Source organism: Eleginops maclovinus, chromosome 24, assembly GCF_036324505.1.
Source record: "Eleginops maclovinus isolate JMC-PN-2008 ecotype Puerto Natales chromosome 24, JC_Emac_rtc_rv5, whole genome shotgun sequence".
Classification (NCBI taxonomy): Eukaryota; Metazoa; Chordata; class Actinopteri; order Perciformes; family Eleginopidae; genus Eleginops; species Eleginops maclovinus.
Genome location: NC_086372.1, coordinates 2,795,198 through 2,821,369, shown reverse-complemented (window position 1 = coordinate 2,821,369; position 26,172 = coordinate 2,795,198). Strand labels below are relative to the sequence as shown.

The following is a 26,172-nucleotide window of genomic DNA, read 5'->3' as shown; positions in this document are numbered from 1 at the left end:
TGCCATACGAGTTGAAATGTCTCTGGATATCTGACAGAACGCCAGCAGGTTCCTCCTCTCCTCTGAGATAAAACCAACCTCTGTGTGAAACTACATAATGGTTTCTAACATGTATCTGTGTTGGAGGAGATTAAACACTATTCATCCCATTAAAGAAGTAAAAGAGAGAGCTGGAGAGGATCTATTTAATCTGAGAGTATCAAGCCACATGATTTAAATTAGATCATTACATCAGCAGCTGCAGAGTGACCTACATCACTGTGCTGCAGTCTACCTGCACCTGTAGTCGCGTCACTGATTTATTCAGCCATTACCCGCCACTCCCACATGTGTGTGTGTGTGTGTGTGTGTGTGTGTGTGTGTGTGTGTGTGTGTGTGTGTGTGTGTGTGTTGCATAAACAACCTGACCCTTCGATTAAGGTTTAAGGTAATTAAATGGAAGCCCAGGAGGTTCAAAATGTTACTCAGCAGACGATTACTCATGTGTTATTGACTCACTGTACTTAAGTAAACATATAGGAAGGGCAGTTGTTGTTGCGTTATGTTTCCAGTACTGACATGCACTCACACACACACACACACACACACACACACACACACACACACACACACACACACACACACACACACACACACACACACACACACACACACACACTTCGATTTGTAGACTGGCATGGATTTATCTGATCAGTATTCTGCCAGTGTGTCTTTCTGTTTCCTCCACACACATCAACAGAATCACAACAACAGACTTATTTTTATTAAGTCTTTTTCTCGAGTTGCTTCGGCTTTCTGAAGGTGTTTCATTATTTTCCCCTCCACCATCTCTCCTGCATGTTGCGCGTGTAGACAGGTTCCTATTATTGACCTGCCAGCCAGGAACAGAACTGTTACCGTGAAATGCATTCACTTTGTTTCTTACTGCTATTTGTTGGGATGTGTGACTGCTGGGGATTTGTTTTGTCTCCCTTCTCCTCCCTGGGTGCTTTTTCCCTCCATTTTTAATGTGTGGTTACTGATAAAAGGGAACTAAAAGCTCCTCTCTGCATACACTTTTGTTCCTGGAGCATCCACTCCTTCCCTTCCCTTGCCTCGACTCCTCGACTGTTTCCATCTCGTGCTGAAGGTGCACGATGAGCATTTCTCATTATCTTATTTGCTCTGGCCTGAAATGAGGCTGAGCAACAGATGGGGTGCACAGCTGGTATTTACATTAGTAGGGTTACACACACACACACACACTGTCACATGCAGATATCAGGACATTAATCTCAATATCAAATGCAGATCATATAATGATATACAGTACATTGCTTAATCCTCCACATCAGCTGACTTTGTTATCTCTCTGCAGTGGATGTACATAGGTTCCCAGGCCTAGCAGCATTCATATAAAAACAAAATAGTACGTGTTTGCTGCTATTTCCAACCTGCCCAGTGCCTGTTTTAAACTTTTAAGTCCACCGGGAGCAGCCGCAAAGGAAGTAGTGACTTTGGAAAACGCTGCCAAAGCACTATCCTGTTCTAAATACTGAGAATAAACAGCTAGCAATCACTGCACACCTCTCTCCCTGCAGCCAACACACACTCTGTGTATCTCTGTGTTTTCTCTTATCTCTGCAGCTCAGTGGCAGCAGGCAGATAACACTCATTCAGAGAGAGTGTTTGCAGCTGATCCCTGATATATAAAAGTGTGTGTGTGTGTGTGTGTGTGTGTGTGTGTGTGTGTGTGTGTGTGTGTGTGTGTGTGTGTGTGTGTGTGTGTGTGTGTGTGTGTGTGTGTGTGTGTGTGTGTGTGTGTGTGTGTGTGTGTGTGTGTGTGTGTGTGTGTGTGTGTGTGTGTGTGTGTGGTATCTCAGAGAGCAGGCTGTCGTCTGAGGGCTGTTGTTGAGACTTATTTCCAGCTGCCTGTTGCAGCGGGAGATAGAATACTCTGGGGTTTGGTCATCAGTCGTACAACAGCTCAGCATTTTACAGCTGTGTGTGTGTGTGTGTGTGTGTGTGTGTGTGTTGCAGTCATTCCGGTTTCCTGCTCACAGTAAATGTTATCTTTACATGGCAGGCATCATTCAGCAGTTTTACAGCAGAGCCAGAACACCAATTTGATGGTTTGAAATCACACATTTCTTGGAGATTTCAGAGGAGTTCTTCAAAGTTTCCTGTGTCTCTCAGTATCTCTTTGGTTGCTTGTAGGAAATAATCTGAGTAATTCTTCTTCCCTGGCTGTCTTCTACACACACTTCCATTTAATGGGGTTTAAAGTGGAGTTGGGTAGCTGCTTGTTTCAGGAAGTGTGTGAGTATATGGGTGGGTCAAGCTCTTCCTGTTTACAATGTGCTCCTCTCTTCCTGATCACAGTGGGGGCTTCAGTTTCTGGCTCTGCACTGCTGTGTTCAGGTCCTGTGGGAACAATGAGGGTTATTTTTAAATCCCCGACCTACTGACACATTTAAATTGAGATTGTTGGAGTTTGAAAGCTCAGGGATGTGCTTTATTGGACGCATGTATAGCTTTTAATACTGAAACATGGGGACTAGGTGCACAGACTGATGAAAAAGTAGAGCGTTACTGCCAGTAACCTGATATTTAATACCAAAAATAATTTCAGTCTCAGCCATATGAATTTAAAAATAAATGAGTTTCACTTCTCTAAAACTTGTTCTCTGTGCACCTGTTTGCACATTCAGACTCCTTCCTTTAAACATGACCTTAAAAAGCTTCAAGCCTCCCTTAAAGTACTGTATTATTCTCTGATAAGAAGACATAAAAACACACAATTGACGAGAAGAATAGTCTGCAGTTCTAAATATATCCCGCCAAGCCTCCAGAGGTAACTGCTCTCATACATGTTTGATGTTGCAGGATGCAGAATCCCTAAAAGGCTCCCGGCACTCTCCACTAATGTGGCTTTAAGGAAAATGGATGTGGCTGCAGAGAGAGACAGACAGAGACAAAGCTCTCCGTCCCTCTCTCTTCTGACCACAAATGTTTCCCTTCCAACTATAAATACCCCCCTGAAACCGGCCGCGTCCTGTAACCCAAAACGCCGCTAAAAGTGATTATCAGAGTCCAGAATAGCCCGAAGTGTCCGGTGGCATCTAAAGGCTGAAGGCCCGGGCCAACACAGGGCAGCGTTATTTTCTAAGCCCGGCTTTTGTTTGTGGAGATGCCGTTTTTCATCCGATTAAACGCAGAGAGGCTTTCATGTAATAAACCTGAATGGGGATGAAAGCTGAAGGTAATCGATAGGAGAGAGATCGTCTGCTTAGAGGCCATCCAGGTTGTGGTGAGACACGGTGGTGTGTGATGACAGCAAGAGGAGCCTTTACCTGCCACTAATTATTAGCATCTCCATAAGTATATTTCTTCCCTTCCTGCACATGCATGGCTCTGTTCCACGTGATGCTCACTAACAGGAAATGTGTTATATGAAAAACATGTCAGGTGAAGCAGACGGAGCAGGCAGGTGGGAGAAAAGCAGGAACAGTGTGTGGTTCGAGAGTTAGATCTCATTCCTCTCTGATATGATGGATGTAATGCAGGACGAGTATTATTGCATACTGGCCTCAGAAAGGTGAGGAAGAGGGCGTAGAGAGAGGGAAACAGGGATGATCTACTGCACGTCTTGGAGATATCAATTTGTATTTGCGCCTCCCTTGCTCTCACTTTCCCTTCATTTCCACAATTTGCTCTCCTTATAAATAGTTTGAGGTCACGGGATAGAAATAGCTCTCCATTTCAAACAAGGTAATCTTAGAGCAGTCTGTTAACCCTTGTGTGTGTGTGTGTGTGTGTGTGTGTGTGTGTGTGTGTGTGTGTGTGTGTGTGTGTGTGTGTGTGTGTGTGTGTGTGTGTGTGTGTGTGTGTGTGTGTGTGTGTGTGTGTGTGTGTGTGTGTGTTTTATCTGCATTCCAGTCTAAGTCACATGCAGGTCTGTGTATTCGTGGTAACAAAAGCTCTCATTCATGGGGGAGAAATTACTCATTCAATCTGACTCTGTAAACATCTGAAACAGTGTGTCACACCGTAGTCAGTGTGTGTGTGTGTAGGAGTGTATTCATAGGGTGTGTGCGTTTATGATTATCACACATTCATTCATTGGTTGTGCACATGTTGGGTGTTTCATTTAGTTTTATGGGGCTGTAAACTGACATGAGATGAAACTCAGAAACGTATGAGTACTTTAACACACACACACACACACACACACACACACACACACACACACACACACACACACACACACACACACACACACACACACACACACACACACACACACACTAACACACTTGTGTTCCCCCTGCAGTGTGTTGGTGAGGAGAACTGGGTGGACAGCAGGACAATTTACATCGGACACAAGGAGCCTCCTCCAGGAACAGAGGCCTTCCTTCAGCAGAGATTCCCCGACAACAGAATAGTCTCCTCCAAGGTTAGCACACACACACACACACACACACACACACACACACACACACACACACACACACACACACTGAAATAGCAGACAGTGCATATAGTATTCCTGTAGAAATAGAACATAGCAGAGTGGGTATTGTATTTTAAAGATAATGTATAATAAAATATGTTTATTGATATTATTGTTCAGCCTGTCCAGTGTTTACCATGTTTTTAATGGCTGTTGTTTATAATAGTTCTTATATGTTTCAGTTTGCTGATTTTAAAAGTATTTAATGTACATATTTTATTTCTTCCAGTACACATTTTGGAACTTCGTCCCTAAGAATATGTTCGAGCAGTTCAGGAGAGTCGCCAACTTCTACTTTCTCATCATATTTCTGGTTCAGGTAAAAGCTTTTTATGTTTACTTTATGTAACTTGGTACTGCTTTAGTTTCTGCAATGCTTCTACCGTGTACTGTAATTAAATGCTTCACATTGATGTTTGCATGCTAGTCAACAGTATCTTTGTCTGTCACTTTGATTTATTATCATGCCCTGAAATAAATCTGTGTCCCTTCAGTTGATCATAGACACTCCCACCAGCCCCATCACCAGCGGGCTGCCGCTCTTCTTCGTCATCACAGTCACCGCCATAAAACAGGTGAGACCCAAACCTCAACGACTTTGAATTCACTTTGATTTTAATTAGATAGTGACGTACACACCGCCCCCTCTCTGTGTCAGGGTTACGAGGACTGGTTGAGACACAAAGCAGACAACTCCGTCAACCAGTGTCCTGTCCACGTGGTGCAGCACGGGAAGGTGGTCCGCAAACAAAGTCGCAAACTCAGGGTGAGTGTGTGAGATAGATCTCTTGCAGCCCGTGGAAGAAGTTATGTTTGCTACTGTTTACTGCATTTGTATAAACTAATTCCAGGCCTGAAGACACTGCATCTACTTTAGGAGTGTCATATTTCTAAATAATAATGTGTGTGTGTGTGTGTGTGTGTGTGTGTGTGTGTGTGTGTGTGTGTGTGTGTGTGTGTGTGTGTGTGTGTGTGTGTGTGTGTCAGGTTGGGGATGTCGTCTTCATGAAAGAAAATGAGACGTTTCCCTGTGACCTCATCCTCCTTTCCACGTCTCGAGATGACGGCACCTGCTTTGTTACGACAGCCAGTCTGGACGGGGAGAGTAGCCACAAGGTGTGTACAGTGTGCGTGTGTGTGTGTATACAGTGTGTGTGGGCTTATATTACCTACAGTGGATGGCTGTGTGAGGAGAAACAGACAGGAGTTGCTGCAGAGACGCTGAGCAATGCACTGCTAAAGAAAAGACCCACCTTAAAAAATCAATTGAAGTGTTGGCTATATTTAGAATATTTTCCTTAGCTTTACAGTAGCTCACACAGAACATTCTCACCTAAAGCTACTCAATATGTCTCTTTTTATTCACCTATCCATTCTCTCTTTTCTGCAGACTTACTATGCAGTCCAGGACACCAAAGCCTACAACACAGAGGAGGAGGTGGACTCCATCCAGGCGACGATTGAATGTGAACAACCACAGCCAGACCTGTACAAGTCAGTACAACACACATACACACACTGATTAAACTGTCTCGAAATAAATAAATTAATGTTTCCGTTGCGTCCTTCCTGCACAGATTCGTGGGCCGCATCAACGTCTACATGGACAATGAGCCCATGGCCAGGTAACGCACAGTTCCTTCTGTTATTAGTCGACATACATGAACAAGAGGATAAAAATACAGCAAGTTTTCAGGGTGAGAACTTCTGCTGAAAAGAGTTGATTTCCATTCACAGGCCGTTAGGAGCAGAGAACCTGCTGCTGCGAGGAGCCACACTGAAGAACACCGAGCATATTTATGGTAATATCACCTGAAATGTCAAATAAACGTTATTCTCTGTTTTCTTCAGTTGATATTTACTGAGTAGGAATATTCGGACGCTTGTGGTGTGTGTAGTGTCTAAGGTTGCCTCTATCTCCATAAAAACGGAGCAAAAAAAGACTGATTTGTATTGATTTTCTGATCAAAAAACATTGACCTTGGCCTCCTTTTCAGCGGTTGCCATCTACACTGGTATGGAAACAAAGATGGCTCTCAACTACCAGTCCAAGACTCAGAAACGCTCTGCAGTGGAGAAGTAAGCTCTCTCTCTCTTTTCATTTCAAGATGCATATTATTATGTGTCCAAATATCCAGGTATAAATAGTTTCTCATGGTTTCCCCCTGCAGGTCAATGAATGCCTACCTGATGGTGTACCTGTGCATCCTCATCAGCAAGGCGGTCATCAACACGCTGCTGAAATACGTCTGGCAGGCCGACCCCAACAGAGACGAGCCGTGGTACAACAACCGGACAGAAACTGAGAGATCGAGGCACATCGTGAGTCTAAAAACACTCCCTTCAACCTGGAGAAAAAAACGTCTTCATGCGCCCTTACCTTCTCCTTTTCCTCCCCCTCCTCCTCCTCAGGTGATCCGGGCGTTTACAGATTTCTTGGCCTTCATGGTTCTGTTCAACTACATCATCCCCGTGTCCATGTACGTGACGGTGGAGATGCAGAAGTTCCTCGGCTCCTACTTCATCATGTGGGACGACGACATGTTCGACGAGGAGCTGGGAGAGAGAGCGGTAGTCAACACGTCGGACCTGAACGAGGAGCTGGGACAGGTAAGGACTTCAGACGGAGTTAAAGCGGACGTTAAGTTCTGTACAGAGAAGTCACACACGTATATCCTGCTTCTTCCCAGGTAGAGTATGTGTTCACCGACAAGACAGGCACTCTGACGGAGAACAACATGGAGTTCATCGAGTGCTGTGTGGACGGACACGTTTACGTCGCTGATGCCATCTGTAACGGACAGGTAACTGATGCATGTTTGTGTATCTTTATTTCTCCTAAAGACGAGACATCATATATTTAAATGTGTTTAATTGTGTTGTAAGGTGATGCCCGGTGCAACAAGTATGGACATGATCGACTCATCTCCAGGTCCCGGCGCCAGGGTGAGCATCGCCTCTGTTTGAGAATATGTGTGTGTATAAATGTGTGTGTTTTTTAGGGTAACACAGTGTGTCGTTACAGGAGCACGAGGAGCTGTTTTTTCGGGCGCTGTGTCTGTGCCACACGGTGCAGGTGAAGGAGGAGGAGACGGTGGACGGCATCAAACACGGCATCCATCAGGGCAAGGCCACCTCTTTCTACATCTCCTCCTCTCCGGATGAGGTGGCGCTGGTGGAGGGCATGAAGAGGTGCGGCACACACACACACACACACCACCAACACCACCAGGGATAATCAGGGTGTTTGAGTTGCAATTAAATCCGTTTGTTCACACATTACACGTGTCTTTTTTCCCTGAAAACACCTGAAGTTCATTCCGTTTCTCTCCAATAACGGTGTGTTGCTCTGTGCTACAGGCTCGGGTTCACCTACCTGAGACTCAAAGACAGTCACATGGAGATCTTGAACAGGGAGGATGAGATTGAGAGGTGAGTGCACCCTTTAAAACAATGTACTGTAACCTTTAAAGCCAACTTTCTCCAGTCAGTTTTCCAGTTATGTATAGTGATGAGTGTTTTTCTCTTCAGGTTTGAGCTGCTGGAGGTTTTGACATTCGACTCAGTCAGACGGAGGATGAGCGTCATAGTCAGATCCAGCACTGGTAATACACTTCAGACTGTTAAAATGCATCCACATATTAATTTTTATATATCTTTCTTTTGCTCTAACACCCTTCCCCCTCTTCTTTTTACCCATGTGTGTGTGTGTGTGCGTGTGTGTGCATGTGTGCAGGTGAGCTCTTTCTGTTCTGTAAAGGTGCAGACTCGTCAATCTTCCCCAGGGTTATCTCAGGCAAGGTGGCTCAGGTCAGAGCGCGGGTGGAGCACAACGCAGTGGTGAGAGAACACACACACACACACACACACACACACACACACACACACACACACACACACACACACACACACACACACACACACACACACACACACACACACACACACACACACACACACACACACACACACACACACACACACTATAGATGCAGCAGTAACAGGAAGCATGTTTCACAGGATCTGTGTTACGATGACATATTATTCTTAATGTTATGTAATGCAACTAAGTAAAGTGAGTTGAGCCTGTAGTGGTCAGTCAGTGAGACCTCTCTGGTTGTGGTTGCATCACAGATAAATTATAGCACTCAATTCAAACAGAAGGATATATTGTAGGTGTTTAATAGTGAGGATCAAGTAGAGAGAGCGGTTGCTGCCCACACACATCCAGAGCAACTAACACAGATATCTCAGGCGTAAACAGCAGGTTTGCTATGGGGGATCTCTATTGAGTCTGCCTTTTTATAGTAGTACAACCCTGTCTGTATGTCCCCTCTCCTGCAGGAGGGTCTGAGGACACTTTGTGTTGCGTATCGGCCTCTGAGTCCAGAGCAGTACCAGGAGGTTTGCCACGTGCTGAATGGGGCCAAGTTGGCTCTACATGACCGAGACAAACGCCTGGCCGAGGCTTACGACTCAATCGAGAAAGACCTGATCCTGCTGGGAGCCACTGCTGTGGAGGACAGGTGCGGGATCAAATTCACTCCTAATTATATATAAATGTTGCCCCGACTCTTTACTCAGTGAGTGTGACAAGTGCTGCTCCACTTCTGAGAGAGACTATCTGAGTTCACCAGATAGCACACTCGGTACTAAAGCTATTACAGTGAAGGTTTAAGAGGGATTGTTAACCCTGAGGGCATTGCAAGTCAACTCCTCCTGTGTCCTAACACTGTGTCTCTTTTATTGCCTGGTGTTAAACACACTCTCTTCATTTTCCTCTTTCACTAAAGGCTCCAGGAAAAGGCGGCGGACACCATCGAGTCTCTGCACAAGGCGGGCATGAAGGTGTGGGTGCTGACGGGTGATAAGATGGAGACGGCGGCTGCAACCTGCTACGCCAGCAAGCTGTTTCACCGCAACACCCAGATCCTGGAGCTGACCACCAAGCGCACCGAGGAGCAGAGCCTGCACGACGTCCTGTTCGAACTGAGCAGGACCGTCCTGAGGCAGCACGGGGGAATGGCCCGGGACACCTTCTCTGGTTTATCAGGTGACTGCACTGACTTTGGGCTGATCATTGATGGAGCCACCCTCTCCGCAGTCATGAGGCCGGCCCAGGAGGACTCCAACTCAGGGAACTACAAAGAGATCTTCCTAGAAATCTGCCGCAACTGCAGCGCCGTGCTCTGCTGTCGGATGGCGCCTCTGCAGAAAGCACAGGTACGAAGCATATCATCAGGACTTGATATGGATCCATATTGAAATATTCTGTAAGGAGTTAAAGGTATCATATTACTTGTCTCGTTTCTCCAGATTGTGAAGCTGATCAAAGCCTCTGAAGAGCATCCCATCACTCTGGCCATTGGAGACGGAGCTAACGACGTCAGCATGATCCTGGAGGCCCACGTTGGCATCGGTTAGTAGCAGTTGTGTCCGTCCTGCACCAACAAAATCCCCTCATATTAACACCTTTTATCCGCCTCTGCAGGGATCATGGGTAAGGAGGGTCGTCAGGCGGTGAGGAACAGCGACTACGCCATCCCAAAGTTCAAACACCTCAAGAAGATGCTGCTCGTCCACGGACATTATTACTACATCCGCATATCAGAACTAGTGCAATACTTCTTCTACAAGGTAGCTCCTTTATTCAGGATGAATATGCAACCAAATAACCTTTACTTTCTGCCTTTATTTACTGACTTGTTCTCTTTCTTTTCCCAGAATGTCTGTTTCATCTTCCCCCAGTTCCTCTATCAGTTCTTCTGTGGCTTCTCACAACAGGTAGGCACATTAAAAACAACCAAACATGACAAATACATTAAAAGAACAACTCCAATGCTTACACTTTCTCTGCTGTCTCCCCAGCCGCTGTTCGACACAGCCTACCTGACTCTGTACAACATCAGCTTCACCTCGCTGCCCATTCTGCTCTACAGCCTCATCGAGCAGCACATCAACATGGACATCCTGAAGAAGGACCCCTCGCTATACAGGTGCAACTACCCCGTCCTTTCATATCCTGCAGACTGCTAGCACAAAACTCCCACAGATTTTTTTTAGAAGTTGTTTCCAGCTTGGTTGAATCTTAGAGACACATGACTACATTCTCAGCGATAAAACCCTCCAATGCATTGTTTATTTACGGAAAAATAGCTGAAGATTAAGTATTTTCCGAAGCAAAACGTTACTCTAACTCAATTTGCCTCTAATAGACTGCAGACATAAACATTTTCTATTGATTTAACATCCAGAGACGTTCACCTCAGGCCACGTTAACTCGGCTTGATTCAGTTCAGTCAGAGCTCAAATAGAGAACTCGAGGTTTCACATGACTAGGACAACACAACTCATCAAATCACACAGGTTGTTTAGTACCTAACGTTTATAGGGCGCTTCCATCCCTGATGTAGTCCAAAATTATTCAATTATTTCATATGAATACAATCAAATTAGAAGAATCTCATTACAGCGATTCCTGGTTAAACTCCTCCCAAAGCCCGCTAATGCAGAATAGATCAATAGCTGCAGCGGCTCCTATAAGACGCCAACATGACTCATTTAATATCGTCTTCACAGGGATATTGCTAAGAACTCTCTGCTGCGGTGGCCCATCTTCATCTACTGGACTTTCCTTGGTTTGTACGACGCCATCGTGATGTTCTTCGGTGCTTACTTCCTGTTTGACAACACCACCTTCACCAGCAACGGACAGGTAACCTCCACCTGTCCTTTGTGGCGCATTTTTCAAAGTAAAAGCATCAACAGGCTGCTTAAGGACATCTAATCCTTTCAGTTTCCTATGTTTGTAAGGCAAGGGAGGAAAAGCAAGTAATATATAAATAGATATCTTTGCAACGATAATCATTTCTTATCTTCTTGGATGTTTTTTTATTTTAGGCTGCACATTTCAAAATAAGATACTTGGTTTTCCTCATATCCGTCCATTTACAGGCTCATACGTCTTTTTCAGTCTTTTTTGGATGTTTTAAGTTTATTATTGCACATAAATCAAGGATATTTGACTATGAAATCTTTAAATCCCAGCTTAATCTCACCTTTTTTCAATGTCCAATTTGTTTTAACTGCAGCCTTTATTGAAACTTTTATCGCACATTTCTTAAACTAAGCCACATGAGAGATTTTCTGGGGGGATTTTACCTTTTTTGTTGATTTGTTTTAACTGTAACACATGTTGTTATTTGTTGGTAAGTAAAAAAAAGTCCTTTTCAGTTCAGTTAAAGAAAAGAAAAGCCCTCCACCTGTTGGTATTTACTTTAAAAGCCGATAGACGTTCTCCCATTCACATCCAAGATGCGACAGCATGACGGGCCTCCACCATCTTCCTCTGTGTTTCTGTATTTGTTTCCTTCTTATTTTCAGGCAGCTCCCAGAATCCTTTGGGTCTGCCTTGAATTGCTTGACTTCACTTTAATTTATGAATTGTTTTTATTCTTCTCCAGCCTCAAAACTGTTGTTTATTTTCATTATGATTTTCTCTTCTTCTGGGCCCTCTTCCTCTTCTTCTTTTTCTCTCCTCTTACCTTTGTGTTGCTTTCTTTTTGCTTCTCTTCTTCCTTCCTCCCAGCTAATGACAACCAACACACAGATGGTAAGCCTGTCCCTGTCTCTCTGTCATCCCCCCCCCCGACTTTCAGTTTCCAATTTCCTGTTTGGTCCCGTCACACAGCCTGATACCTAAACACTCATCGTCCACTCATCTCATGTGTAGTGCTTGCTGTAGTCACATCTCCTCTAGGCTTCTGTGTGGTGTGTGTGTGTAGGTGTTAATGCAGTGATCCAGCAGCTCAACTCTTACACTCAGTGTGTGTGTGTGTGTGTGTGTGTGTGTGTGTGTGTGACGACAAGTTAAAATCAGGGGACACATGAATATTAACTGCACTCTTTCTTCCATTACATGACATTGAGCACTCCTCCTAATCTAATTCCCCCTCAGCTGATGGAGCTCCTTTCAGGGCAGGAGAACATTGTCACGTTTGTGGTTTCTCGGTCCGAGCCATCAGGAGTATTTATAGGCTTATTTGTGCAGAAATAAAAGAGGTGAAGCACCATCTATGTTCACAGAAAGTAAAAATAAGCATTTGTAGGTCTTTAAATAACAGATCAGTGGCGGGAAAGTGCTTTATACGCCTTACTGTCATTTTCATGTCAGCAATGCTTGTCTTTATTTGTTCTTCTTAAATGATTTACAAACCACCTTTTTTTCGCACAAGTTTAAAAAAAAAGGTTGAAAGTTAAGTGATGACATTAAAGACAATTCAAAGTTCTTTACAAGACATTTAAAGTGTGCAGCAGGAAAGCTAAACGAGAAAATGACATTTAAAAACATGTAGATTAAATAAAGCAGGTATAAAAAAGAAGAATAAAAAGGACAGTGCAGTGCAGGATTATTTTATTTGTTCCAAAGTACCGTGAAAGAACATTTAGGGATATCCTTTTATCCTATAGCGACTATCTTAATGGAATTATTTTGGGGTAATTATGGAAATCACCTTGATATAAACACTGCAAAGATGACTGCTACCACACCTCCCATAAAGCCTGTATCCTGAAGAGCAGAGCGACCCTTTGAAATACTTTTAATAAAAAAGATTCTTATGTTGTTATTAACTATCTGCCTTCCCCCAACATTATGGGGTCATCCACCTATTCCACACAACAAATAGACTTTAAATTCCATAAGTGAAGAGGCTGCCTTGCTTCGATTTGTCCTTGTCCTGTTATGAAATGAAACACGAGCACATTCAAAATGTTTTCCTATCTCTTCTTCTGGTAATGTTTCCCGTCCATCAGTCATCAGAAGATCTCTCCTCCACCTGAGTGTCAGCACCATCTGTATGATTGATTGATTCATTATTGAATTTTTGCTCTTACGTTTATCCCTGTGTACCATGCAGCATTAACACCAGGCCTGTAGAGCGACCTCAAATAACCCGAGTGCATCCAACATCATTTTATTTCACAAAGCATTTTCATTTTGAATGTGTCACTGACATGTGTTATCACTTCTCCTCTGCAGATGTTTGGAAACTGGACATTTGGGACGCTGGTCTTCACTGTGCTGGTCTTCACTGTTACATTCAAGGTACACACACACACACACACACACACACACACACACACACACACACACACACACACACACACACACACACACACACACTGAGAGAAGTAGCCAGACGAGGCCGGATTAGCCTCCTGGTTTCATTAGAGTGAGCTTTGGTCTGACAGCTCGATGCTTCCCTCTGCTCTCCTGCAGTTGGCTCTGGATACTCATTACTGGACGTGGATCAACCATTTTGTCATCTGGGGCTCGCTGGTCTTCTTTGTGGTCTTCTCCCTGCTGTGGGGAGGAATCATCTGGTAGACTTTGAACATCAATATATTTATTAATATCATTTGAATTTTGGAGTGCACATCCTATGTTGCTAAATGTAAAAGCCTGAAAACTCAAAAGATAATTTACTTTCTCGTTTCCTCTCCTCTAATCTCTTCCCCTTTCCTCTCGTTTCAATTATTTTCATCTCCTCTCCTCTCTTGTTTCTTCTCCTTTCTTATTTCCTCTCCTCTTATCTCTTCTTGTTTCCTTTCCTTTAATCTCCTTTCCTCTCCTCTCTTGTTTCCTCTTGTTTCTTCTCCTCTCCTCTCCTCTCCTCTCCTCTCCTCTCCTCTCCTCTCCTCTCCTCTCCTCTCCTCTCCCCTCCTGCCCTCTCCTCTCCTCTCCCCTCCTGCAGGCCCTTCCTGAACTACCAGAGGATGTACTATGTGTTCATGCAGATGTTGTCCAGCGGTCCGGCCTGGCTCAGTATAATCCTCCTGATAACGGCCAGTCTGCTGCCAGATGTGGTGAAGAAGGTGATCTGCCGGGCGCTGTGGCCCACCACCACCGAGCGCATACAGGTGGGTGCATACACACTGAGGAGTATGCATTAACTGCTGAGAAGCAAAGAATGAAATACAATTATGAATCAGTTCTTTACGCTCTGTTGCTCCTTTGAGTCTTAAACGAGTTATATAGGTAAATGATAAACAGGCCTCCTCTGGAAAGTGTGTGTAATGTCTAACTAATGACTCAGCAGATGTATGCTGGCTTCGGCTACGTCCCTACTCTGTTTGATGTAAGTCAGTAACCCTGTGTGTTTGGGTGTGTGTGTGCAGTGCTCCTTTATTTCTAAACCTGATAAGTTCAATAGAGACTCAAAACTCAGCCTTTGTGTTGCAGGATGTGTTCAAATACTATGTTGCCTGTTTGTTTCCAATCTGTTTAAACAACCTCCCCTTACCGTACTTTATAACCTTTATCTCTCTGTAGATAATTGATCATGTGACTGATTTCCAGGCCTTTAACTCTTCCCTCTCCCTCTTACCTCCTGGTTCCTCCTCCTCTGCTCCTCCGTGGCAGACTAAGCGTCGCTGCCTTGCCTCCGAGCCCTCCACCATCTTTATGCTGTCTCAGACTTCCAGCAGAATCAGTTTCTAACCCTAGGTGACCCTCAGCCTTTCCTCCTGTCTCTAAAAGCCTCTTTTTTCCTTTTCTCCCTGCCACTGTTTCTGCATGAAGTCCCTTGTCTGTCAGTCTGATTGCATGCCTGGATAAACTGTAGTTTAAATGCACCTTTATAGTCCATTTGCACGCTCATAGAGTCCTGTTGTGCACCTGGAAATGTTAGAAATGTGTGCTGGGACCACTACTATACATTTCTATCATAAAACTTTATAGGTACTCAACTTTCCAGGTTCACACTGCTGGCAACTAGGCTATTATGTCCTTTATTCTGTCAAATGTGTGGCTAAACAGTGTGTGTTTTAACGTGTCAGATCCCTAATGTCTGCGACTGGTTGTGTGCGTGTCCACAGCATATGAGGGGTATTAAAGAGTCAGAGAGGACCCTGACCTACCACAGCTCAGACTCCTTAATAGATGGAATAGCGGTCACAGAAGCCTAGAGCGCTGCAGCACGGTAACACAGAGTGTGTGTAATGGTAGGAGTTGGTAATGGTGGGTGTTGTTAACATCCTGCTGTGGTGTGGTGTCACAGATTTGAGCAGTGTGGCTGACTAACACAGGGTGTGTGTGTGTGTGTGTGTGTGTGTGTGTGTGTGTGTGTGTGTGTGTGTGTGTGTGTGTGTGTGTGTGTGTGTGTGTGTGTGTGTGTGTGTGTGTGTGTGTGTGTGTGTGTGTGTGTGTGTGGGGGGGGGGTCTTCTCATGGAGCTCTGGCGCCCTCTTGTGACACTTGTTATCCTTGCACATTCATTCGTGTTCATTAGAGGTTATGTTTCCATTTGCATGTTTTTTTACGGTGTTTAAGATGTGTTTTACATATTCTTGTTCTTCATTTGCTGGGGTTGCATGGCGAGTGTGTAAACAGCATGCACAGGATGTTATTGTCACAGCTGGCCGATTAGATTAAAGCCAATGCAATACTTTATTTATTGAATTATGTAAATAATTGAATTGGGTTCTGACTCAGTTTCCAGGATCACGTTCCTGATAGATGAACTCGTTTTTTTTCTGTAGTCCAAAGCCCTGCAGCCAGAACCTCCTTCCTAGATGAAGCTTATTATCTTTACTTCAAAATATCTGAAAAATAAATGTGGTTTGTAGAAGAATAAAAGTACTCAAATGCATCTTCAGTTTGAATATTGGCCAGCTGGGATAACAATGTCTCCTCCTTTAGTACATACCCTTCTCTGTTCTCACTTTGTATCCCCTCCTTTGTCTCCTTTCCTCCATCTTTACCCTCCCGCAGAGCGCTGACAAACTCTACAAGGGCCACCTGTCTGAGTTCACCCCCCTGGCGTCTCTCCACGCCCCGTCCAAGGCCAGCAGCCACCGGCGAGGCTCGGGCAACCAGAGGAACCCTCGAAGGTCTGAACCCATTAGCAAGAAAACCATGTTCACACGCTGGCAGAAGCAGCCAGACTACAGCACCTTCACCCCTCTACTCCGATTCACCGATGGCCACTCGAAGCAGAGGCTCGCCTACAGCGGGGCGGGGCCAGAGACCTCAGTCTAATTTATTTGCGTCTCACTATTCTCATTTTCTCACTTCAGAAACAATGGCATCTATTTGTGGAACAAAGGAGTAGTCTAATAAATCCTCTGGAGTAAAGCTAACTTATTTATGTGACTGGAGTCAAATACCTGGCTATGATGCTAACAGCAGGTATCTGTAATCCACCTGTAAGGGAAAGCAACGAAAGTGACCTTCACAAACATCCAGCCAAGTATGCAGCAAAGCATTATGGGATGTCCCCTAAAGGACTCTTTCCGCAGGGCATCGCTTGCTGCCACATCTTGCAAAGGGCTCAGCGTATCGATGTCACAACACACACATTCTTACGTCACTGGAAATATGTGCACTGGTCCTTTAAGCCTGCCTTTGCTTGCTGGCAGCTGAAGTGTACTTCGATTTAAAAGATTTATACGACTTTTTGTAATAATTGTGATTGTGCTGCTGAAGCCGGCTTGAGCTTTCTCTAAACAAACCTTTTCTTTTCTTCACTCCCACCATCTCTCTCTGTCTGTCTGCCTCTTTTCAGGACTAAATGGTGTTGCATGTGTGCAAACATGTTATCCCGAAACACTCCCTAGGACTCTCTGCGACATTGTAAGGAAGAGTAGTGGAGCGGTAGAGCTCAAGTGTTGGATGTACTTTAACGGCCAACACTTGAGCTTTCACCTGCAGGTAGACTAGAGTCAATGGTGGATCAGATGTGTGTGTACTGATATCTAGCAGTGTGTTAGTGTGTGTTATATTAATCTCTGCAGGATCCCTTTTTGTCTTTAAAGCACTTTACCTGTTCTCCTTATACGTATTATGCCATAAACAGAGACTGATCCAAGTTGTGTTCATGACTTAGGAATAGTAGAAATGGCTAGACTTATGTTAACTCCCAGCTGTTTGAATGCCTTAATGTCACCCTGTAAATAACACATTACCTTTACCAAAGAAACGTCCTTTAGAAGCACATTTGCTTAAAAACAATGGGTGCATGTCAGTAGTCAAGAATTGTTAATGCACCTTTTTAGTGCTCCGTAAGACTTGATGCCTTAAATTTGAAATGCAGTTTATCTGATTCGCTGATTAACCAGGCAGCCATTTGTTGATGGTTAGCTTAGCATAAAGACTGGAAACAGCTCGGTTTAAAGTAGGACATCAGACCCATTCATTAGCTTACAGCATGTGATAGCGCCGTGTTGATGCTCCTAAAGGCCTTATGATCGTGAAAAAAGGCCTTTGCAGATCTGTCTCACACGTTCCTGCTTCAACATGTATCCCCTCTTCCTTTGTAGCTGTCTCTCTCTTTCAGTCTTACTCATTCTCCCTGAAGTGAAGTGATGCTGAAGTGGAAGTTTTCCTACCTCTGTGAGCGCCGCCTCCACCCGTCTGATCATCATCATCCTCCTCTCCACCGTCCATCCATGCATCTATCATTGTGAGACAGAGTAGATATCGTGCTTGCTTTATTAGAATAATACGAACCAAAGCCTTGTCGCTGCTCGAGATACCTTTTAGCTGCTTTATGTAGGTGCCTTGTGGTAGTTTCTGTCTCTGCTCGACTATCTTAGCTGGCATTATGGTTCATTAATAATAGGCCATACAAAAGCCCCACAGATGATGGGTGTGTGGATGCATGATGAGTGAAAAGGTGAATGTAAACACATGACCAAGAACACTTATTCAGATCAAACGCAGCACTGAAATAATACAGGAGATGGTGTATCTGTTTTTTATTGTTTTTATTCCAGATGTTTTATACATATCCAGGAGGGCACCTGTCTCTGAGAGGTTGCTTTTATTGTTTTCTATTATATGTAATGTTTAATATTCCCCTTTACCTCATTATTAATGGTCTCACACTGGAAAGATATGAGGCTGACGTGATGACTCGATTTAAAATCAATATTCTGTTTCCTTTCCAATTTGGCATCTTTGACTACTAAAGAAATTCAATATTTATAACAGGAAAGCAAAGACGTTCAGTGTCAGATGATATGATAAAGGAGTCACGTCAACCAAATATCAAAAGCACACAAACCAATCACCTTTATGGGATACAATAGAGGAGTTATTATAGTTGATTAAAATAACTTTGCCATAAATCCCCTTTTTTTGTGCAATGTAATCTTTCCAAGAGATAGTCGTGTACTTCCTGTTTCTCTATCAGCTGGAGAACTTGTTAAAAGCCCTTTGAGTTAATGACTTGATCAGTAAAATACACTTATTTACTTAAACGCATTTTGTATATGTTAGAGATTATGTTTTTTTACGTCCTGAAAACTGTATGTGGTGTGCGTCCTATTTATGTAGAGGAGTATTCGAACAACACTGGAGATGTATGTTTAGCTTTAACGCTGGAAAAGAGATTTGTGGTGTTCACACCTTACTGTAGAAACTTTAAACGCCATTAATTATGGGATGTAATGTACAAGTTGCTCTTGTCCTAACTCTTTCAACTAGACCTAAACTGACAGCTTTCAAACAGAATGTTATTTCCTCTTTTACAATGTATGATATTTCTCTTAACCATCAATATCTATAAAGCACTCAGATACAGTATATATAATATAAATGTAGTAATGTTAATTGATGTACAGTTTTGGGGTCTTTTTATATACAGTTTTTAACAGTCATATCAAGATTTACTTGTGGATTTTTGCCAACCTTTCTGTAGCTGTCAATGGCAATCTACTGTACATTTGCTTGGAAATAAAAGCCAGCAGTGGAAGAATAAAAACCTGTAATGTGATTTCTTTCCTCTGCACTTCATGCATCAGCCACATGGATGCAGTAGAGTATTTCAGATGTGTGGCACCTTTTTAAAATAAATAAAAGGCAGTTTTTGGATTAAACATGTTCTCTAAAGTTGCTCCAGGGCTGCCGTCTGCACCATCTGAGGACGTCAACAAGATTATGATGGAGGATTCTGGATCGATTGGGTTTTCTTCATCCTTTTCACTTCTCGTCTGCGCTGATCTCCTCGTCCTCTCCTCCACCGCTGGCAGCCGATGAGACCTGCAAGTGTGTCTGACAAGGATGGAGAAATATCTAGGGCAAGACTGTCAGAGGTGAAGTCTGGGAAATATGAAAAGTAGATGTTTAAAAAGTGGCTGCAGTTTCATTTTGCGACCTATTTCATCTCCCAAACCTGTTTATTCTGCGGCTAAATTGCAATGACTCATTGAATCGTTTTTAAAACCGAGAGCAGAACGACCTGAGTCTTAATGTTTTACCTGCTGTTTCATCAAATGCCACTAAAAACTTAGACTATAAATATGCAATGTATTTACCTTTATTTTAACCGTGTTTATGGTGTATTAACGGAGCATAGAATCTAGAGAGGTGGGAGGTGAATTCAAGGTGTAACCAAGTACTTTACCACCTCTTTTTGATGGGATATTTGTGAGGGCTGTATCCAAATTTGTTAGATTAAGATGAATTCAAACTCCTGAATGTACTCGACACATGGAAGACTTCATAAAATGCTGAATTGGGACTGGCAAAGAAATCAAAGACACCTATCAGTTTATTTTGCATCATGTTCAGACTTATCTAACCCTGCAATACGCAACAGGTGACTTCAAAAGTAATCCTTTGAGGCCTAAATTCCTCACGCATTGCGAGCTGGTGTGTTTAAGTTTAAATTATAATAAATTAGGATAGGGGATCAACAACGCCACCTGGGGACTTGCACCCCAGGATATAGACAAAAAGATCAGGACACAGGTTCAGAACTGAAGGGCAGAGACTTGTTTCAGAATAATGTCATTTTTATTCATTGTAAATCAAAAGGAAACTCAGGAAAACATTGCTGGAATATAAAATGATGGGTTATAAAACAATTAATCAGTTTAAAACTGATCTTTATTATAGAATGGGATTAGAACCTTTATCTAAAATGTAACATTTAAAAGTCTATTTATGAAAAGAAATAAACTAAGGTGGGCTGAGGCCGGGTAATGGGGTGGCAGGCTACTTCACGCGACACTAGGGTGCAAATACTCACCAGGTGCAGCCACAGCAAAGTGGTCACTCACTTGGGCTCCCCAGGGATCTTCACCACAACAAAAAGGGAGGGTGACTAGCCCCCCCAATGACTGGCACTCAGCTTTCCTAAAGGAAAAAGAAATAACTGAAAAACAAGGTTAAAAAAAACACCCAATATATCTAAACAAAACCCAAATAAAAGCAAAAATGCTAAATGACCTAAACAATATAAACCAATCTAAACTGTATAAACCACAAACGTTTAACTGACCTACACACAAACAGCAGCAGGTGAACCATAAAATACTGTTAAAGCATCTACCATGAGGCATACTTGCTCTACTCACCACAGGACGAATGAACCACAGGACAAACTGTAAGGAAAAAGCAAGTGAGACCAATATTTTGAGAGAGCCAGCCTACCTGCACCACCGACCATGACAGCAGAGCCAAAGGAAGGAAAGGGCCAGCAGGTTCAATTTATACTCTCCACTAATTAGGGAGTGTTTGGGGGAGGAGTCAGGCCCTGAGCTGCCTTCAAAAGCACCCCACTTCATAGGAAAAGTGGAAGGTGCATGAAGGCAACATATATGATTTAATCTGAGCTGTTTTATATAATGGGGTTGCACTCCTGTCCATCTTAAGCATCGAAGGGAATTGATTTGTGTATTTAATCTCACCAGTTATCATTTTGACACCTGTAGTAACAAGTGTGTGTGTGTGTGTGTGTGTGTGTGTGTGTGTGTGTGTGTGTGTGTGTGTGTGTGTGTGTGTGTGTGTGTGTGTGTGTGTGTGTGTGTGTGTGTGTGTGTGTGTGTGTGTGTGTGTGTGTGTTTCTGCACCTGTCCATGCCCAGCAGTAGGTCTGACACTCAGACTAGACTTAAATCATTAGACCTAAGCCCTACACACACACACACACACACACACACACACACACACACACACACTGTACTTGTCTTTAATGTCAGCATGTGTCTCTCTTCACAGCATTTAATGGAGGGAGGTGATGGAGGCGTCCACACGTGAAATCTACGAATTAGCTGTGAAATTGCTGTTATTCGCCACCAATTGTTTATGACTCAGTACACATTGTTGTTCTGTTTTTTTGAGCTCCTCTTTTGTCCGTACAAAGGGCTGATGTTTGGAGCATGGAAGCACAGGTAGTTCTGACTGTATTTGATAGTGTTTAGTGACACAATCATAGACAAATGTGAGATATATTAAAATATGACATGTTTTAAAGCTTCTAACTCTTTATCTTCTTCTTCTCTTCACCTCTTTCTTCTCTAAATGAGGGAAATTGTGCAGAAACTTAACTCCATCTGCCCTCCAGCAGTCTTCTTTGTCACTGTCATCATTGTCTTGACACACAATAGAATCAAATTCAACACAATACAGGACAATCTGAGCCTTAAAGACTTCTATTTAGCTGAAAGCTTAAGGGGCTGTAGGCGTCACCTGGAGTACACATGAACATTACACTGTGTACACACACATTGTCTTCTCAAGGCCACAGCTCAATACTCTATTTGATGTGGTGGATCAGATGATTTCATAGGCGTCACCTTATGAGAATTTGGAAAATATGACTGTAAATACTAGACGTAACAGAAAAGTAAATATATATAACAAAATATGCCGTACCATTTAGTTACCAGAGCTGTGTATTCAAAGTATGATAATAAAACTAGGGGAGTTATTCTTATATGTGACTATATATGATGTTAATAAGAGAGTGTTTTCTCACAGGAGCCATCGCAAACCAGCCTTTTCTTATCATCATTTTAAATTAAAATAGCATTATTGTTTTCTTTAACCGTAACAGACAGATTTTTAGCAGTAGGTTGCTTTAATATAGTGTATTATATGTTATTCTGTATTTTTCTATATATATTTTGTATGTGTTTCTGCTGTTGTTATATTTATTTACAGCTAATCTTTATTTGTTATACTATTTTTTATTTATTTGCAATGCTGAGTGAAAATGGGTGAAACAGCGCCCCCTCGTATGTGGTCAGATGGAGTATTGCAGCCTTAATGAAGCGCACCTGAGGAAAGTCTGCCAGGTGTTTCTAATCCTCCCTTGATTAGTAATATTTAAACATCTCAATCAGAGACTGCGTCTGTAACACCAACACCACACTGAGAACGGACACCTCGCTGGAAAACAAAGTAAGAAGTAAATTACCAAGCCTTTCACACTCTTTCTAGCTAAACCATAAACACTAGCAACGTTATTGAAATTAAACAGCTGTTAGTTTACAGCTACAGTTGGTGTTCCGTTGTTGCTAGGCAGTGCTCGAAGCTAACGTGCTAATGTATGTTACTAGCTAACGTGCTAATGTATGCTACCAGCTAACTTGCTAATGACCAAATTACTCTCAAAGAGGAAGTAGACTTATACAATATCTTCTTCTTTTTAATCCTGCACAACCCTGTGACTGAGACCACCACAGGACGCCACAGGAGCTCTCCACTCTGAATATAGTATTTGTCATATTTTGTTTTTAACTGTACTCAGTTTCTTACATATTTGTAAATCTTTATTCTCACAATATTCTTTAAAACTGTTTATTAAACCAATTCTGTGATTGTGAAACAACAGGACTACCAAGGAGGAGGAAGACAAACTGAATGAGTGAGCATCAAAGCAGCTGGGCATCCCCATGAAAGGAGAACAGACTTCTAATGTGAGTAAAATACACTTATGTAGGTCTTTCTGTTGTTCTTTACCTGTATGCTCACAACTGTAGGATGAGTATTGAACTAAGTACAGGCCTTGTAGGGTGCAATGAGAGAAATGGATGCAAGTCATGTATTTGGTCTGCTTTAAAGGGGCCTCTAAACAGACAGAGGTGAAGCCTGTTTGCTGTTGGTGTCTCAGGCTAAATTTGGGACACAGACTGCATCCCACTGTCTCCCCTTACAAGTGCAGAAACAAACTAATGTGTATCCCTCTTCTCCGTGCTGAGTGGAGGCCAAGTGCCTGTGGCAGAACGCTGACATTTTCCTGCTGTTCTTCCAAACAGCGCTGTTAGATATAAACTCATTAGCATGTTTTCAGTATCGGTGATTTAGACACTGAAGTATATTGTGTTTGTTAGTGTATTTTAAACTACCATAGAAACATTCTCTTCTGACTCTGATGAAACCCCTACTCATTGATACCGGCACATACTAATATTTGACAAAATTGAGCGAAAAATTAACAAAGATTATAACTTTTTACTCTATTTCTATTCAGACATACAAATGAAAACTGCTTTGAAATTGATGCATCCGTATTAATGATGTCCTTTGTGCACATTTACTGCAAAACAAGTACTGTTTTTTAGCTAATTATGCTTTTTCACTCTAGGAGTAGGGCTTTAAATGCAATACCTTTACTTGTAGTCGAGTATTTCTACTTGAAATGAAGCGCAGAGAAGAAGAGTGTTTCCTCCACTGTTTATTGTTTATATTTAGCCCTCTTGTTGTGACTTCCTCTCCAGTACTCTCGTCCTCCCTCACTCTTGTTCACCAATCACGTTGATTGATTTTATGCCTCTTCTTATCGAGCTGAGCAGCCGTGTCAATGAATGTCAGCCGTCCTCGGTCGCGCGCACGCACACACACACACACACACACACACACACACACACACACACACACACACACACACACACACACACACACACACACACACACACACACACACACACACACACACACACAAATGGCCGGGCCAGCAGTAGAATTGGTTTGATTTTCATGTGTTTGCTTAATTCACATGGAACATTTGAACCATTATTCATATTTTGGAATTGTGAGTGGCTTTACGCTGGTAGTTATATATTTGGTAGAAACACACACATGCCTACTAAGTGACCGTTAAATATTTTGGCTTTAACCCCTTTTATTTAGCTCTACAACTGTATAGCTTATTAGACGGATATGTGTGTCTGTGGACAAGGTGCCACAGGATGAGAGGAGCAAATACTTATCAGCCATGTGTCGCGTACTTAAATTAAGTCAGAACTTGGTGACGTCTTGCTCGGATCTCTAGGCCTGTTTTTAGTTTTTTCTGGGGTTTTTATATTGCCTTTAGTCAGTGACCTGTGCTGGTTAAGACTGAGACAGTTAAAACTCTTCTGCCTGTACACACCTAAGACCTCGGTGTCGGCAAAGGATATAAAGAAGTTGTTTCCATAAGCTGGGATAATATTTTAATTCACCACAACAATCCAGTTGTTGAATTTCACCTGAAGCTGTGCACATCTCTAGAAAACCCAGTTATGGCACATTTTAGCTGCTGTGTTTCCGCTTCACTGTCATTTAAATGTGTTCAGATGTTTCACCATTTGACAATGAGCCAGAATGCTTCTCCTGTCACACTGTCGTTTCCTCAATTTCACACAACTGCAGACAGAGAGGAAAACATCATTCAGTTTTTGTGAAATGCTTTCCGTGGTGGGAGTTTTTTTTTCAAAATGTAAAAACAGCATTTACAAAACATTTGACAAAGAAAAGGAGTGAGAGCTGCAGAGAATCAACAGAACACACACTTGTTGTGATCCTACTAAAGTGCCCGTTGTCTGTGCAAAGAAGCTGGTTATCTTTTAAATATCCTTTCAGTATTGTCAGGGATCTGAAAAGCTGCTTTAACGTCTTGGCTTTTCTTTCCTTAGCTGCAGTGTAAACTTAGCTGTAGTTACTGTGAAACGTACCAATGATAAATACCAATAACAGTGCAAGAGCTATACTGCACTCTGTCAGTCTCTATCTGATGTGTGTGTGTGTGTGTGTGTGTGTTGTTGCTATCGATCTGATATAATTGCTGTGACCCGCCTCACTGTTCGAAGGCCTGCTGATGGATCTGTGCGTCTTGTAGTAAAAAAAGAAACTGTACTTAAGCCACTGTGCTGAATGTCACACTATGGAACTCTTTTGTGCTGCTCTTTCTGTCTATTAAACGTAAACTCAGGGGTGATGGGAGAATTAAATATGCTGCAGGGACTCCAGTTTGAGTTACAGGTAAGCGACTGTGAAAGAATCCTTGGGTAGTGTGTCATTATATCGCTAGGTTGAAAAATATATTCATCAAAGCACCGTGTTGGTCCATCATATCTCTAAAGGCCATCTATCTCTCTCTCCTCAGTTTAGAAGAATTAGGAACACAGTGTACCGTTTCTCTTCCATAATATTCCGTTCTCATGGCCAGGTTGTGAATAAGAGGCAGGGTCCGGTCTAATTAGCCAGTGAAATTCATTCCCTGTCTTCGCTTCTTTCAGCAAGGGGCTTTTTGGTTTTCTATGGGAACGGGGAGGCCTAGTTTATTTGTGTGTGTGTGTGTGTGTGTGTGTGTGTGTGTGTGTGTGTGTGTGTGTGTGTGTGTGTGTGTGTGTGTGTGTGTGTGTGTGTGTGTGTGTGTGTGTGTGTGTGTGTGTGTGTGTGTGTGTGTGTGTGTGTGTGTGTGTGTGTGTGTGTGTGTGTGTGTGTGTGTGTGTGTGTGTGTGTGTGTGTGTGTGTGTGTGTGTGTGTGTGTGTGTGTGTGTGTGTGTGTGTGTGTGTGTGTGTGTGTGAGAGAGTGAGAGAGAGATCCCCTTTCCCCCCAGGGTTATATCATTACATGGATAATTAGGCCAGGTCAACCAGAGAAAGAAGAAAGCAATTCCAGTGAATTCA

The 26,172-nt window shown here is 42.9% G+C and overlaps 1 protein-coding gene and 1 long non-coding RNA gene across 7 annotated transcripts in view; one reads left to right on the top strand and one right to left on the bottom strand.

The window, feature by feature from the left end:
- atp11a (ATPase phospholipid transporting 11A) overlaps nt 1–19,256 on the top strand; it is a 28,537-nt gene extending 9,281 nt beyond the window's left edge. The window contains exons 2-31 of one of the 6 annotated variants that reach the window (XM_063877986.1): nt 4,313–4,435; nt 4,722–4,811; nt 4,987–5,067; nt 5,151–5,258; nt 5,480–5,608; nt 5,883–5,986; nt 6,070–6,117; nt 6,230–6,294; nt 6,490–6,571; nt 6,664–6,814; nt 6,905–7,102; nt 7,183–7,296; nt 7,379–7,438; nt 7,518–7,684; nt 7,853–7,924; nt 8,024–8,097; nt 8,229–8,332; nt 8,837–9,018; nt 9,286–9,715; nt 9,809–9,911; nt 9,984–10,129; nt 10,217–10,276; nt 10,361–10,488; nt 11,072–11,207; nt 12,081–12,104; nt 13,533–13,598; nt 13,773–13,876; nt 14,248–14,413; nt 16,265–16,383; nt 17,058–19,256. In XM_063877986.1, the coding sequence (XP_063734056.1) occupies nt 4,313–4,435; nt 4,722–4,811; nt 4,987–5,067; nt 5,151–5,258; nt 5,480–5,608; nt 5,883–5,986; nt 6,070–6,117; nt 6,230–6,294; nt 6,490–6,571; nt 6,664–6,814; nt 6,905–7,102; nt 7,183–7,296; nt 7,379–7,438; nt 7,518–7,684; nt 7,853–7,924; nt 8,024–8,097; nt 8,229–8,332; nt 8,837–9,018; nt 9,286–9,715; nt 9,809–9,911; nt 9,984–10,129; nt 10,217–10,276; nt 10,361–10,488; nt 11,072–11,207; nt 12,081–12,104; nt 13,533–13,598; nt 13,773–13,876; nt 14,248–14,413; nt 16,265–16,383; nt 17,058–17,109 (3,486 nt within the window). In that variant the 3' untranslated portion in view covers nt 17,110–19,256. Of the gene's footprint in view, nt 1–4,312; nt 4,436–4,721; nt 4,812–4,986; nt 5,068–5,150; nt 5,259–5,479; nt 5,609–5,882; nt 5,987–6,069; nt 6,118–6,229; nt 6,295–6,489; nt 6,572–6,663; nt 6,815–6,904; nt 7,103–7,182; nt 7,297–7,378; nt 7,439–7,517; nt 7,685–7,852; nt 7,925–8,023; nt 8,098–8,228; nt 8,333–8,836; nt 9,019–9,285; nt 9,716–9,808; nt 9,912–9,983; nt 10,130–10,216; nt 10,277–10,360; nt 10,489–11,071; nt 11,208–12,080; nt 12,105–13,532; nt 13,599–13,772; nt 13,877–14,247; nt 14,414–14,915; nt 15,000–15,370; nt 15,487–16,264 lie in introns of all 6 variants that reach the window. The other 5 variants (XM_063877988.1, XM_063877987.1, XM_063877983.1 and 2 more) reach the window with 5 other exon arrangements.
- Nucleotides 18,179–20,970, bottom strand: LOC134861027 (uncharacterized). The gene is made up of 3 exons (XR_010165351.1): nt 20,930–20,970; nt 20,526–20,632; nt 18,179–19,546 (listed from the first exon to the last, which is right to left on the bottom strand). It is a non-coding gene; the product is annotated as an uncharacterized LOC134861027 (long non-coding RNA).
- Between the last annotated feature and the right edge of the window lie 5,202 nt (nt 20,971–26,172).